This window comes from Schistocerca serialis, chromosome 4 (genome assembly GCF_023864345.2).
Source record: "Schistocerca serialis cubense isolate TAMUIC-IGC-003099 chromosome 4, iqSchSeri2.2, whole genome shotgun sequence".
NCBI classification, from domain to species: Eukaryota; Metazoa; Arthropoda; class Insecta; order Orthoptera; family Acrididae; genus Schistocerca; species Schistocerca serialis.
In genome coordinates this window covers 18,366,107-18,380,246 of record NC_064641.1, presented here as the reverse complement: position 1 = coordinate 18,380,246, position 14,140 = coordinate 18,366,107, and the positions used below count along the sequence as shown (strand labels likewise).

General features: G+C 41.1%; 1 protein-coding gene across 1 annotated transcript in view; it reads right to left on the bottom strand.

Annotated features, from left to right (window-relative positions):
* Positions 1–9,625: 9,625 nt before the first annotated feature.
* LOC126473866 (mannose-binding protein C-like) overlaps positions 9,626–14,140 on the bottom strand; it is a 793,976-nt gene continuing 789,461 nt past the window's right edge. The window contains exon 5 of the mRNA XM_050101194.1: positions 9,626–10,351. Within this exon, the coding sequence (XP_049957151.1) occupies positions 10,107–10,351 (245 nt within the window). The 3' untranslated portion in view covers positions 9,626–10,106. The remainder of the gene's footprint in view (positions 10,352–14,140) is intronic.

Below are 14,140 nucleotides of genomic sequence, written 5' to 3'. Positions count from 1 at the left end.
TAAAACTGTGTGTTCTGGCAACATCCCCCAGGCTGTGGCTTGCCCGCGAAAGGCTAAAGTCCCGAGTTCGAGTCTCGGTCCGGCACACAGTTTTAATCTGCAAGGAAGTTTCATATCAGTGCACACTCCGCTGCAGAGTGAAAATCTCATTCTGACACGATATCCCTCAGGAGGACATACAAGAACTCTGTCAATCAATGCCAAGCCAAATAACTGCTTGCATAAGGGCAAGAGGTGGACCAACGCGTTATTGAGTCACTTAATTTGTGAAGCTCTTTTTATTGAATAAATCATCCAACTTTTCTGAAGTGTTGATCATTTGTTTGTCTGCCACATACATCACATCTACTGATTTCCACCACATTCGGATAATTCCATCGTGCTGCATCTTTCTTTTTTTTTTATCTTAGAGTGTATTTAAATGTGTTTGTGTTTTTTTTGGAAGGATTCCATTGTGTTTCGTGGCGTGTCTGGTTTAGAAACGTGGTGATTAGGGACAAGTGTTTGATTTGTGTCTGTGTCTGCGAATGCCAATGCACAAAGTTTAGAAAAGAGGATTCAATCTGATAGGGAAGAAGCTAGTCCATCTGTAAATGTAAGCTGTGAACTTAAAATGGAAGTCAAGCAAGGCAGGCAGGTCCCAGAGATTACTGAATTTAGAGAAAGTCACGAGAGAAATTTGCAAGAGTCGGTAGCGCCGTATAGTGAGTCAAATAACATGCAGGCAACAATCCCAGGCTGACCACTGTGTGAGAAGGATGTGACGACGTCACAGGCAGCAGAAAACTCGGCAGCCTGTGGACGCGAGGAGGTGACACAGGGAGTTAACTGATCTCGCGCCAACTCCTTCACCGCCGCCCCCATCAGATCTCCAGCATTTCTTAGTTGAGATGGCATTGGAAAGCAAGCGTCAGTGTGAAAAAAAGGCAAGTGGTATAAGAATGCGGATGAGTTTTTAAAAAAGACCGAAGCAGTTAATTGGTCACGTACAAGGGTGTGACGGAAAGACGGTAGAAACGGATAAGACGACAGAGAAGGAAATGCTCTACTTGTTTAGGAGACTTGTGTTAGGTCGTCCGTTACTTTGTCTTTCCATTCTTTAGTGACGCCAGTGTCCTTGAGCAATTCGTCAGTCGTGCCCTTCACTTCCTGAGTTTAACTTTTGCTATGATTTTAAAAATTTTAATTAGTAGTTCAGATGTACATAATGTGGAACTTACTCTTGGCTGCTACCCTACTGCTATAAAGAATATTGCTATAAAAACTACAGCTAAAATAAGACGATTCTGCAGCATCCAACAAAGATGCAATTGTGATGTAGGCGACTCAGTATAATCGATATATACCACAACGCCAAGGACTTTCACATCTTTGATGTAACTGGCACTGTAGTAGTATTAAGGTTGCCCATAGAGTGCACAACTGTTACACATCGTAGTTCCCTGTTTTTATCCAAAATATAAATAAGCTGTAGACATACTAACTATCTGTTAATCAGATATTTAAATGAATCAATTTTATGTTATTAGTGTATTTCCTACTTTTATCCTTTGACGGTGGCGTCATATTATGAACGCTGATTGGCAGTTGTGAAGTAGTGTGACAGGAAGTAGGCGGAGCCTCTGCATATTTAAGCTCGTGCTCAGCACTCATAACCATCAGTTGACTGCGTAGCAGCGAGGAGAGCTCCACCTACCATCCTAAAGGAGCTAGGGTATAATTAATTTTATTTTATCTTGTTAAAGTTTGACATCATTAGACACTTTCATCTTATTTAAAGATTGGTATCTAGTATTTCTTAAAATTTATCCACAGGTCTGATGATGGTTTTGTAGAAAGAACCGAAACCGGTCACCTGTATCGTTAAAACATACATGACGTGATCAAGACTGAACTTTAGTCAAAATATAACAATTTATTGATCACTGCCTTCCAAAAATGTTTACCAAAAATGTATACACCATTAGTGTTAAAGTTAGTAAACATGCTTTCTGATCCTACTCATGCAACTACACTTACATTTTTCTCTGGTGTACCGGTTTTTAAATAGGAATTCATCTGTAGTATAGAAGGAGTTGTCCAGGAGAAAAGATTTTGAGATTATATTTAAACCTTGCTTTGCTACCTCTCAGACATTTTATGTTATTGTGAAAATATTCAAACATTTTTGTTGCCACACATTGAACTCCTTTCTGAGCTACTGACAGCTTTAATAATGGATAGTAAATGTTGCAGGTGTGGACATCATTGTTCTTCTCAAACTATGTTGGACTATTCATGACGAATTTCACTAGCGAATATATGTATTGTGAGTGCACAGTTCAAATACCTAATTCCTCGAAGAGCTGCTTACATGACGACTGCTGGGTCCACCACATATTATTCTTCTGTTCGCTTTTGTGCAGTCAATAGTTTCTTTCTAAGTGGTGAGTTAACGCAGAAAATTACGCCATAAGACCTTATTGAGTGGAAATATGCAAAATTTCTCAGGATGCTGAATCGTTTGTTTCCAAGGATAACAGTTGTGTGATTAGCAATAGACGCAGAACTTAACGGTTTGAGAAGTTCAGTAATGTTCTTCTTCCAGTTCAAGTTTTCATCAATATGTACACACTAAAATTTGGAGCATTTTACCCTGTTTACTGACTTCTTTTCATGTGCTACATCACTTGTGGTATGACTGCTTGTTGAACAGAACTGAATATAGTTCGTTTTCTCAAAATTTAGTGAGAATCATTTAATAATTCGTTGTAAAACATCATTAATAATATTTTCTGTGATTTTCTCTCCAATGGGATTTATTATAACACAGTATCGTCTACAAAAAATACCAATTCTGATTGTTGAATGTTAAGTAGACGGACATTCACAAATGTAAGGAACAGGAGTAGACCCAAAACTAAATCCTGTGGGACTCCCTTTGTGATATTTTTTTTTTCCTCCCAGTCACTACATTTTCTATGCTTCCAATACTGTTTCAATTATTTAACACAAGTTTTTGCATTCTAATTGTTTAGTATGATTGAAACCAATTGTGTCTAAAGCCATCAGTTCCACAAAACCTGAGTTTTTCTAAGAGTGTAACAGATCTGTACAGGAAAGGTAACAAAAATACCAACTGCCTACATCTTACTATTTGAGGCTTGTGCACATTTACATAATTTGACGACAGAATGTAAAAATACTATTCTTAATTGAGGAACCCTTCTGGAATCCAAACTGTGATACGCTAAGTAAATTGCTTCTATTTAAATGTGAGACTACTCTTGAATACATTACATTTTCGAATGTTTTGGAGAAAGATACCAGTAATGCAACTGGAGAATAATCATTTGAGTCTTTCTTGTCACCTTTCTTACGAAGATGTTTAACGAGATTTGACTTTTCAGGCTTTGCCGAGAGATCTGTTGCAGCAATTGGGTGTTGTGGCCAGAACAAAAGCTGACAGGACACTGAGACATAATGTCTACCACAAACTCTCACGGAGTTGTATACGAGTATGAAGGCCAAAAGCTGTCATCACCCTGTGCAACAGCGTAGTGTATTATGCTTCCTGGTACATAGAGCACTTGTGGTCCCAGGTCCCATTAGCCTACCAGGTGAGCTGCAACACCTAAGAATGGTGTTACAGTAGCACCGTTATTCTGATAAACAGATATGCATTATTCATCTGTGGTCACAAAATGGTGCAAAAAATCTCGTTTGTTTCTCCTAAAATGAGCCAAACATTGTTCTGATATGTCCATTCTCATGCATTTTTGATCCAGCGTCAAACGTCGCAGCACCCAGCTTGCAGATAATTTTTTCATTTTTAATTCTTGAATTAAAATATGATATAAGCTTTCAGATGACATCTGGCAAGCGTGAGCAATTAAACGCACTTTCAATTGGCGATCCTCCATGACCATTTTGTGCACTTTTGTAACGATTTCTGGAGTAGTGACACATCTTGGCTTACCACTGTGCAGATCATCATCTAAGCTCTCCCGACCAAATTCAAATTCACTTGGCAACAGTGGAATATGAAGGATCAGCGTCCCTCAGTGTATTCTAGAAATCGGCATGAATGTCCTTTGCTTTCACACCTTTTTTTTTTTTTTACGGAGTACTTAATCACTGCTCGAATCAAAAAATCTTCGCAAGTCACTACACGGTAACAACAACAGAGTCACATCACCTCCACAACTCTCTTCCAAGAGCACTGATGTGGCACGTGTTTACAGGCAACAGTCCAATGAATATCACGTAAACAACTCATTGCGCTAGCGCTGACATCTCGTGGTGATTCCGAGAACTTTTGAAACCACCCTCGTTTGACTGTACTTCGTGTCACGAATCTGATGTCGCCTTAACTTCTGCAACTGGCTGTATGCAGTAAAATAAAAGAAATTTAACACTAATATTCTAATTTTTGTTATGTCTTACTTACGTGTTTGTTTGTAATGTTGTGGAATGCAGTTTCAAAGCAATGTTATACAGCTGCAACGATTGAGGCGGACCGGAGATGAAACTCGCGGCAAAGATCTTGCCGACAAGAACTGGTCGCCCGAGGACCCGTCGACGTCTGATGATAATGATGAAGCTGTTGTCGAATGCATCGGTAGCGCTACACATTTGTTTTCTCTAAATGATACCGGAAAGTCTTAACATGGCGCTCGCGGGCAGTTGACGCTGGACCACAGTTACCGTCTGACTATGATCCAGGGTTGTTGAGCTGATTGAGCTCAAATGGTTCAGATGGCTCTGAGCACTATGGGACTTAACAGCTGAGGTCATCAGTCTCCTAGAACTTAGAACTACTTAAACCTAACCAACCTAAGGACATCACACACACCCATGCCCGAGGCAGGATTCGAACCTGCGACCGTAGCGGTCGCGCGGTTCCAGACTGAAGCGCCTAGAACTGCTCAGCCACTGCGGCCGGCGCAGATTGAGCCCTCCATGTAGGACAGGGTACGGAATTTATCATTGGGGATCTGGAGGATAGTCAAGGATAAACTGTCGGTGTGGTAGGCCTCCTACGGAGACAGTGAATGCTAATAAATCTTGATATTACACTAGGTAACTATCGCTGTTCCGGTAGTGTAGGTTCCTGAGTTTTCTGGTGGAGATATTAATCCAGAGATCTTGGGGCTTGTTGAATGAGAACTGTGCTTCAATAATTTTGTTAGAGTTGTTGGATATGCATGTAAATAGGTATTCTGACCAAGTAATTTTTATTGGAGATTGACGTTTGAATTGGTTATAAGCGGACTTTGATCTGAATGGTACCCTGCTTCGTGTCTAGTGATTCTGATGGCGATCAGAGGAAACTGAGTAGCGCAATTGATTGAGATCAAAGTGGGCACTCTTTAAGGTTCTTGAGTGATTGCTAGATTTTGTAGATTATATGCACGCTATAAGGTAACAGTCATGGCTTTGGGGCTATTGGTAAAAGTAGTACAAGCTTGCATTTTGTTTTTGGTTACCTTTTGCGTTTTAACAGAGGTATAAGATATTTCTGCACTTGATCACCTAATACAGAAGAAGGTGTATTTGTAAAATATTAATAAAAATGAAAACTTGTGAGTGAAAAGTAATTGTTAGCCCTCGATTATTTCTTGGTAGTAATTGGAAATGTTCTCCGAATTATTTTGATAGCTGATTCATGAAGAAAGAAAAATAGAAGAAAGGCGGAAATAAAGAAAGAATTCAGTATTCGTAATTGGACATGCCGTGTGGCTAGGGCCCGGTCACGATCAATGGACCACCCTGTATATACTAAGAAAGGGAAAAGAAAGAGAGAAGTAACGAAGCTGGAACATTACTTATAAAGGAAAGAAAGAATACGCATAAATCAATAAAACTACACTGTAAGCAGCTAAGCAATCTATAGAAATATAGGAGTTGAATTATATCGCTTATTCACAAGTAAAGTTGATCTTTGCTCGCAGTTGTATTACGACTGACAAAAGAAGATACGCCCGGCTGCCTTTAAGCAATTCTGATATAACGAAAGAAATGAAAATGTTAGTGTGGATATCCTGTAACGATATTAAAACAGTAATAGGCTAGGGAAATGACCATAGATCGCTTTTCCCTACAGGTGCGTCAGCGATGTAGCTGAAGCTAACAAAGAATCATTAACAAGGTGCGCATTTTCTCTTTCATAAATAAAAAACTAATTCTAATTGAATGTTTCCTGATATTATGTTAATAGGACTGAGCCAATAACTGTTTCTGTCAAATAATAACAATACAGTCATATAATGATTAAGTGTATTAGGCTGCATTGATTAGCTTCATGTTTCTAGGCTGAACGCGTATGTATTACTGAAAGAACACTGGATGTTCTTTCAGATGTGTTGGTTTCGTTGGATGTTACTTTAGAACAGGAAGATCTGTACTGTGACGAAGCGAAAAGCGACGCGAACCTCGTAGGGCTCCGCTTTCCACGTCGCTAATTGTTATACATCTTTTACTGTTAATCCCGTTAGTAAGAACTTTTTTTTATATGCTTTAGGGAGTGTCGAGCGACATTTGAGCTGGGTCATAAAACACAACTGTACGTGTACATTTATTATTTTTGTTCACCAAACTTAACATTTCCTGTCGATGCCGCGGCAATTTGTATTCTGTCTTTCTTCACTTTGCTTCGATACGAAGTATTGCATATGCCTTACTGTACTGACACAGTTCGGGAAGTGTAGTGTTCTGTTGACCAATGTACGTAAGTGGTGGCACGCTACAGTAAGTGTTTAGAATCCCTTCATCCTTTCCAGGGCACAGTATAGCAAGTTACTTTTGCCCACATCAGGAAGTTATGGCAGCCATGCAGTACACCATAATTCGTGTATCCCCATCTCCCAACTGCAGCAACAGGCATGGCACATACATTGAATCAAAAGCAATCCATTCAGCTCTTTGTTTACACTGTTAAAAGCTGTGATAACCCTGGGCTGGACATGACGCTACCAAATCTCACCGAAAAACCCATGTAAGTGTGTGTTGTTGTTGCTCCTATTTCTTCCAGATCACCTTTAATATTATGCTCTAACTTGCCAGCCAAGCTGTTTCCTGCTCCGCCTACTGTTAGTACTCGATATTGTTGGAGAGTTCCTCAAAAAAATGAATCAAATTCCTGTGTTATTTGTTTATTATGCTAGTATATGCTCAGCAGCTTAAGTGCATTGGACATGTTTAAATTTTATTTGATCTTTTATTAATTTTTCAATGTTGATTTCATGTGCTGACTCGTTCCATGATCATGGAGATTTGCTCCTCCGTTTGATTCTACGGAACTAGATTTGTAAAATGAACAAATAACATCGCAAAGCGATTGTGATGGACGCCGAAAAGAACGGTCGGAGCTTATTGTTTAGATACTTCAATTGTTTAATTTTGTTTTGAACATATTAATATTAAATAATCAATGCAATTCAGAAATGTTTGTTCCTTTAATGTATGTTGGCATAGAATTTTTCCGATTGATTTGGCTTCAGGAATCTATCCCCAAAGTTTGTAAAAAGTATTTCTCAAACACCCTGTAGAAGGCATCAACGTCGAACACGCATCTTTTAACATTTGTTTCCAGCTTGTCTACCTTTGTAGAGTATTAATCAATTTAGCACCGGTTGTTTTTACTGATGTCTATTCTAATAGACATCAGTTCTGACTATCTGTTTCAAATTTCGAATATCATTTCGACCCAACGTCATTGATATAGTAATAAAAATTCGAAGAAAGAATTTCAGATCATTAACAAGAAAAAAGTGACCATATTATAAAAATATAGAGCAATGACATCATGTGTCCCTCCTCAGTATCATGTAGTCTAATCTACCTGTAAATAATGACTACATAATTATAAATCATGTGTATCAAGTTTTGTAACTCTCCAGTGAAATTTTAGCCGTGGGGCATATGTCCTCAGTCTCTTTGACTATGTTGTATTAAAGGTAGTAATTTTAGGACCTTGGTTCCCTCCCTTCTTTGTGGACAAATTTCTGTAGACGCCCATGATGGAGTCCGCTCCCAGCTCTGAAATAAATAGCTCCAGTTTATAATGTATTTTGGAGTAATTTGCTGTCACAACTCAAGCTGTAGTTTTCGCTTGTATGTTATATTTTTTGATTTGTGCTCATTTTAATCTTGACTTCATACTTAGTTTTTATTTGTCAGTGCTTGCAAGACGAAACGGAAAAACGTGATAAAACATGTTAGTATGGCAACATTGTGAAAGAAAAGTTGTAGGTCACAAAATGTTACCAGTAACTGATTTTTATTAATAAAATCATCTGTACACAATACTGTAAAAGAATTACAGTGCAGTTAATTACATAAGTGGAATTTTAATAAGGCGAAATTCATTAAATTTTTATTGTTCGTAGACACATTTTTATAATGCAATAAAAACAGTGAAAGAAAAATATACAAAAGTTTTCATACAGTATTATCATTCTTTTTCGGTGTACTACACAATACCATAAGGTATAATAAGTAATTTTTGCCTTTATTAAGTAGATCACATTCGTAATTCGTTAACAATTGACTGAATAAAAGGATGCTGTGACTGAAATAATTATTTTAACATCAGTTACTTTAAGTTATCGACGAAAACAGAAAAATAGAAACAGTAAACTTATTTTTTCTTCTACTAAGTTCCTTTGTATAATTCACTGGTCGAAATTAAAAGTATTCCCTGAATGAGCCCTCCGTTACGCAAAGAGGCGCAACGAAGTGGCGGTAGCTTTCACCCAGACATTCACGCTTTCAGCCTGACAAAACACTAACATACCATGAACTGTGCGAATGAAGTGGCAGCCATTGAATCCGCCGTCTCTGTTACGTTGTAAATAAGCACTTTCCTCCGGACGTGATCCGGCAAGGCACGCTGTCTTCCTCGAGTTACACGGATATTATGTAGCAAAGTTCATTTCTGGCGAGTTCTGAGGCACTTCGTGATCGTTAACTGCAACAGAACACGGGCGGGCGTAACTGGAATGAGAAAGACTGGCGCAACGTGGAGATCTGTGGCCAGCGGCCTGCTTGTTAAAATTAAGGAATTTCAAACAAAAGGGTTAAGTCTCAGGAAACGAGTATAGTAGGTTTCACATGGCAGCTAAGGCAATCCACGGTCCGGCGAGGGAAATACGAAATTAGTTTTTTTTTCCCGCTAAATGATTCGATTGCGACCTATCCTGCGGTTGTGGTAGCATTTACGAAATAGAGCAGTGGAATTACCTCATTTTCTCCCCAGGTACAGTCGCTGGATACAGGAAGAGTGTGTTGTGTCTCAAGCGGGTGTTGATTCAACAGATAAGCAACCGTACAGCACATTTGGATTATATGTAAAGTTGGTTTAATTTCACACGCAATTTCTGCCTAGATTCATGGACCGAAATCGATGGCGGAAGACCATACATTAGCAAGGTTACAGATCGAATCTAGGCGGTTGTAAGAAAACGCTTCGTAACAGGAAACATTATTTCTTACCTGTCTCTCTTTCTCATGACGTACACTTATGTTTGAAAAAAAAAAAAAAAAAAAAAAAAAAAAAAAAAAAAAAAAAAAAAAAAAGGGGGGGGGGGTACCTACTTGGTTAGAGGACAGAAAACCTTATTGAAATAACAGGAGAGGAACGTAGTCATTTGGACCATAGATAGATTGAGCCGGTCTGTTAGTTCCAAGAAGAGGGGGAGGGGGGGGGGGGGGGGAAGAAAAACGTTACTCTCCTCTGCTAAGTCTAACTTAGAGGCTCACCAATGTGAAATTATTAATCCTCTGAGCTAACTAGAATCCATTTGCTCTGGGAGACGCATTTCAGTAGTAATTAAGATTTGAAAAACGCTCAAGCCACTTCATTCCGCGGACACAGAAAAGTGAGAGAGAGCGGCAGTGACCGCAGGGCGAGATCGCGTTTCTCCAGTTTCCAGAGGTCAGCTTCGCGAAGTTCCCTCGCCGGAGCACGCGAAGACGGCCGGGGCTCACCACGGAAGTTGGGCACCATTTGTTAGTCTTTGGAAACGGATCGGACGCGACCGAGACAACTGGGAGGTCCAGACGCGCTCGCTCGGTCGCCGCCCGCTGGAAGTCCGCTCACTGTCCCCTGCTTCCAGTCCGACCGATCACTGCACTTCGCAGACGAAGAAGGTCTCGAACGAGCAGGGGCTGTCGTTCCACTTGAGGCCCTTGCCGTCGCGGTTCCACAGCTCGAGGCAGTGCTCTTCCTCGCCGTTCTCGTAGCGGAAGTTATTGGGCTCGCCCGTGTTCCAGTTGGTGAAGGTGATGGGCCGGCCGGTCGCCATCCAGAAGAAGGTGCCTTCTTCCGCCTGGTCGGTGCCGGACGTCCAGAAGTGCTCGTGGCCCAGACCTGAAACACAGTGGCACTCATGTGAACGTGCTTCAAGGATCGACTGCGCACAGAGAACGAGTATAGCCAAGAAAATGGTTCAAATGGCTCTGAGCACTATGCGACTTAACATCTGAGGTCATCAGTCGCCTAGAACTTAGAACTAATTAAACCTAACTAACCTAAGGACATCACACACATCCATGCCCGAGGCAGGATTCGAACCTGCGACCGTAGCGGTCGCTCGGCTCCAGACTGCAGCGCCTAGAGCCGCACGGCCACTCCAGTATAGCCAAGACAAATACCAAAACGCTATATCCCGTTAGTGGACATTAATATGGGGTGTGTCCACCCTTCCGCTTTATTTATTTATTTATTGTTCCGTGGGACCAAATTAAGGAGAGGTCTCCATGGTCTTTGTGTTTTTTTTTTTCCTTTATTGAGTTTCAATTCCCCCTGAAGGGGGCGGGCTGGCAGCAGCTTACTACACTGCTCTTCAGCCTACAGAATTTGTTTTAAAAAGTGAAGATAATAAAAAAATAACAGTTAGCGATAAAATCGGTGACTTAAAGGTAAAATGGCAGAAAATTCTGGGACTTAAAACATAAAACACAGGGTTGATTATGCTAAGAAAATACACAGGAAGCAGAAAAATAACAGTCAGACAATTAAAAAACACAGCGACAGTCTGGTTTCTGTTCGCAAGAGATATAAAATGCACACCCAGCGACAGCATGATTTCTGTTCGCAACACTGTGGAAAGACACATAACACTGAATGCTCACCTAAACACTGCACTAAAAATTTGGCACAAATATGACATACCACAGCCGAGAGCAGGTGGGGGGGTGGGGGGGAACTGGACAGATGATGGAAAAATAAAAAAGGGGGGAAGGAGAGGAAAAGTGAAGGGGGAGGGGGGAAAGGAGCCAATGAAGAATGAGGACCCATAAGAGGAGTGGGGGGTGCTGAGCAGACGTGCCAGGGAGTGGGGAATACAAAAGGACTCAGGGGGGGGGGGGAGGAGAAGGGAGATAGGGGGAGGTTGGGCGGGGAGAAAAAACAGGATGGAAGGGGGGAGGGAGAGGGAGCCCAGGGAAAGGACGGAGGAAAGGAGGAAGTGAGGATCAGAGTTGATAGGAGGGATAAATGGAGGGAGAGAGGGCATCATCTGGGAGGGGGAGTTGATGGAAGCCACCTTGGGAAAGGAGATGGAGGGTGTAGAGATGGAGGGTAGGGGGGACACAACAGTGAAGGCGTGACAGGGGGCGGGGGTGGAAGAGGAGAGGAGCAACCAGGGGGTGAGGGGGATCAAGGCGGCGGGAGGTGTAGAGGATGCGGATATGTTCGAGGAATAGGAGCAGATGGGGGAAAGGAATCAGATCGTAGAGGATCCGCGTGGGGGACGGGAGGCGCATACGGAAGGCGAGGCGGAGTGCATGACGCTCAAGGATCTGGAGGGACTTACAGAATTTGGGGAGTCTTCATGGTCTTTTTTTTTTTCTTTATTGTGATTTCATGCCCCTGCCCCATATGGGCAGGGGAGGGCTGTCAGCAGCACAATCCGCCGCTCTTCAGCCGAGTGACATGACAACTAAAACAAGAATAAAATAATGCATACATAAGGAGGTAAAAAAGGGGAACATAAAACAGAGTAAGGGGAGAAAATGGAGGTAAAAATACACTGACATGTAGACGTTCATTGGGGACAGTTAAAAAAGTCACCAGAAAGTTAAAAAAACACAGTTGGCGATTCTTAAAACACAGAGAAGACACTGGATGCGCATGCACAGGTTAAAGGTTGGCCACAGTATTAAAAACACTCCGAAACAACACACTTAAAGCCCACTGGGAGCACACACGACGAAGAATAGGACTACCAGGCGGGACCCCTCCATGGTCATGGAACGAGTCAATATGTAAGTAGGCTGTTTAGGTTTTTATATTGGTAACGCCACATAGCTCTCTGTATGAAAATCACTGGCTGTGCTTTGTGCAGTAGAGATGGATCGAACTCGTTCATTCCCGTGAACTACTTCATTCATGTCACTCTTTGCCGTGAAGCATTCAAATGAAGTAGTTCATTGATGAAGTACGGGAGGCTGGCGAAGTTGCCCAGTTCGCCGCTCAGCCGCGGCTACGCTCGCTTCGCCTCGCTCGTACAATAAAGCTTCGCAATACTTCATAATTTTACCAACAGATGGCCGAACTATGCAGTAACGTTTCACGCTCTTACCTGAGTTAACTTAAATAGAGCATGGTCGAAGGGGACAAAGGAAAGATAAACAGAGGAGCCTGTCACATATAACGAAGGTATTTCATTTAATCTTGCCCGAAATTTTTCTCATGAAGTGCCCAAAAAAGTCTTTATCTGCCAAATGAAACATTATTTGTTGTATTCATGGACAGAAAACTAGGGCTACCAATGAAATGCAGTCCAATTTTATGTTCCTTTTAAAATTTAATCCAAAATAGAATGAGTATGTTTACCACTGTCACAAAGCCTATATACCTACGTTAAGTAATTATTCAGAAGTTTTCCTGTAGATTTTATTTTTGTTGAGAATAATAACCCTCCGGATTCAAAACGTAAACTGTCACCTGCAGTCATTGGTACGATTTCAGGTAAAATCCCTCTTTCAGTGTTATTAACAAACATCTTATTTTCATGTTGGCTGTGCCTGTTCACACAGCCAGCCTCTTCCTTTGTATCTTTAATATTTATTTGTCTGCAAGTGCTGCCAACGGTAGGCTACCCGTAGACGCGAAGTTTAACTGCACAAATAGTCATGGGTAATAATGTCAGCAAAGCAGGAAGCAGCTGACGCTGCATTCCCCTCGCCACCCAACCCCGTGTAAACCTTTCGTTCCCCACAAACACCGCGCGATTCGTCGACAGACAGTAGCGCCGAAGTAGTGGGAGAGGGAGAGGGGAAGAGAGTGAGTGAACTAGAAAAAAGTGTGGAGTGTGCTATCTGTGAAGAGTATCAGTGCATTGAAATTGAGTGGTTAGTTCACACTTCACTGGAGTGAAGCGTTCATTTCAACGACTCATTCGCGAGCTCTCCATCACAAGTGTGCAGTCTGTGGCTGGTTCGCATTGTTGAAATATTCTCTATTGTAGTGTTGGGCTGTTGGCTGTTAACAGCGCGTAGCGTTGCGCAGTTGGAGGTGAGCCGCCAGCAGTGGTGGATGTGGGGAGAGAAATGGCGAAGTTTTGAGAGCGGATGATCTGGACGTGTGTCCATCAGAGACAGTAAATTTGTAAGACTGGATGTCATGAACTGAGATATATATATATATATATATATATATATATATATATATATATATATATATTATGACTTTTGAACACTATTAAGGTAAATACATTGTTTGTTCTTTATCAAAATCTTTCATTTGCTAACTATGCCTATCAGTAGTTAGTGACTTCAGTAGTTAGAATCTTTTATTTAGCTGGCAGTAGTGGCGCTCGCTGTATTGCAGTAGTTCGAGTAATGAAGATTTTTTGAACATTTTTTGTGAGGTAAGTGATTCATGAAAGGTATAGGTTATTGTTAGTCAGGGCCATTCTTTTGTACGGATTATTAAAAGTGAGCTTGCGTTGCGCTAAAAATATTGTGTGTCAGTTTACTGTTGATCAGAATACGTAAAGAGAGAAATGCCTGAGTACATTCAGTTTTGCTCAGCTGTTTGAAAATCAAATAACGTAAGGGGTTTACCAGCACAGTAATTCACTAATTTTTCCAAGGGGATGTTCCAAATACACGAAATTATAACACGATAGTAGAAACAGATAAAATGAAATAT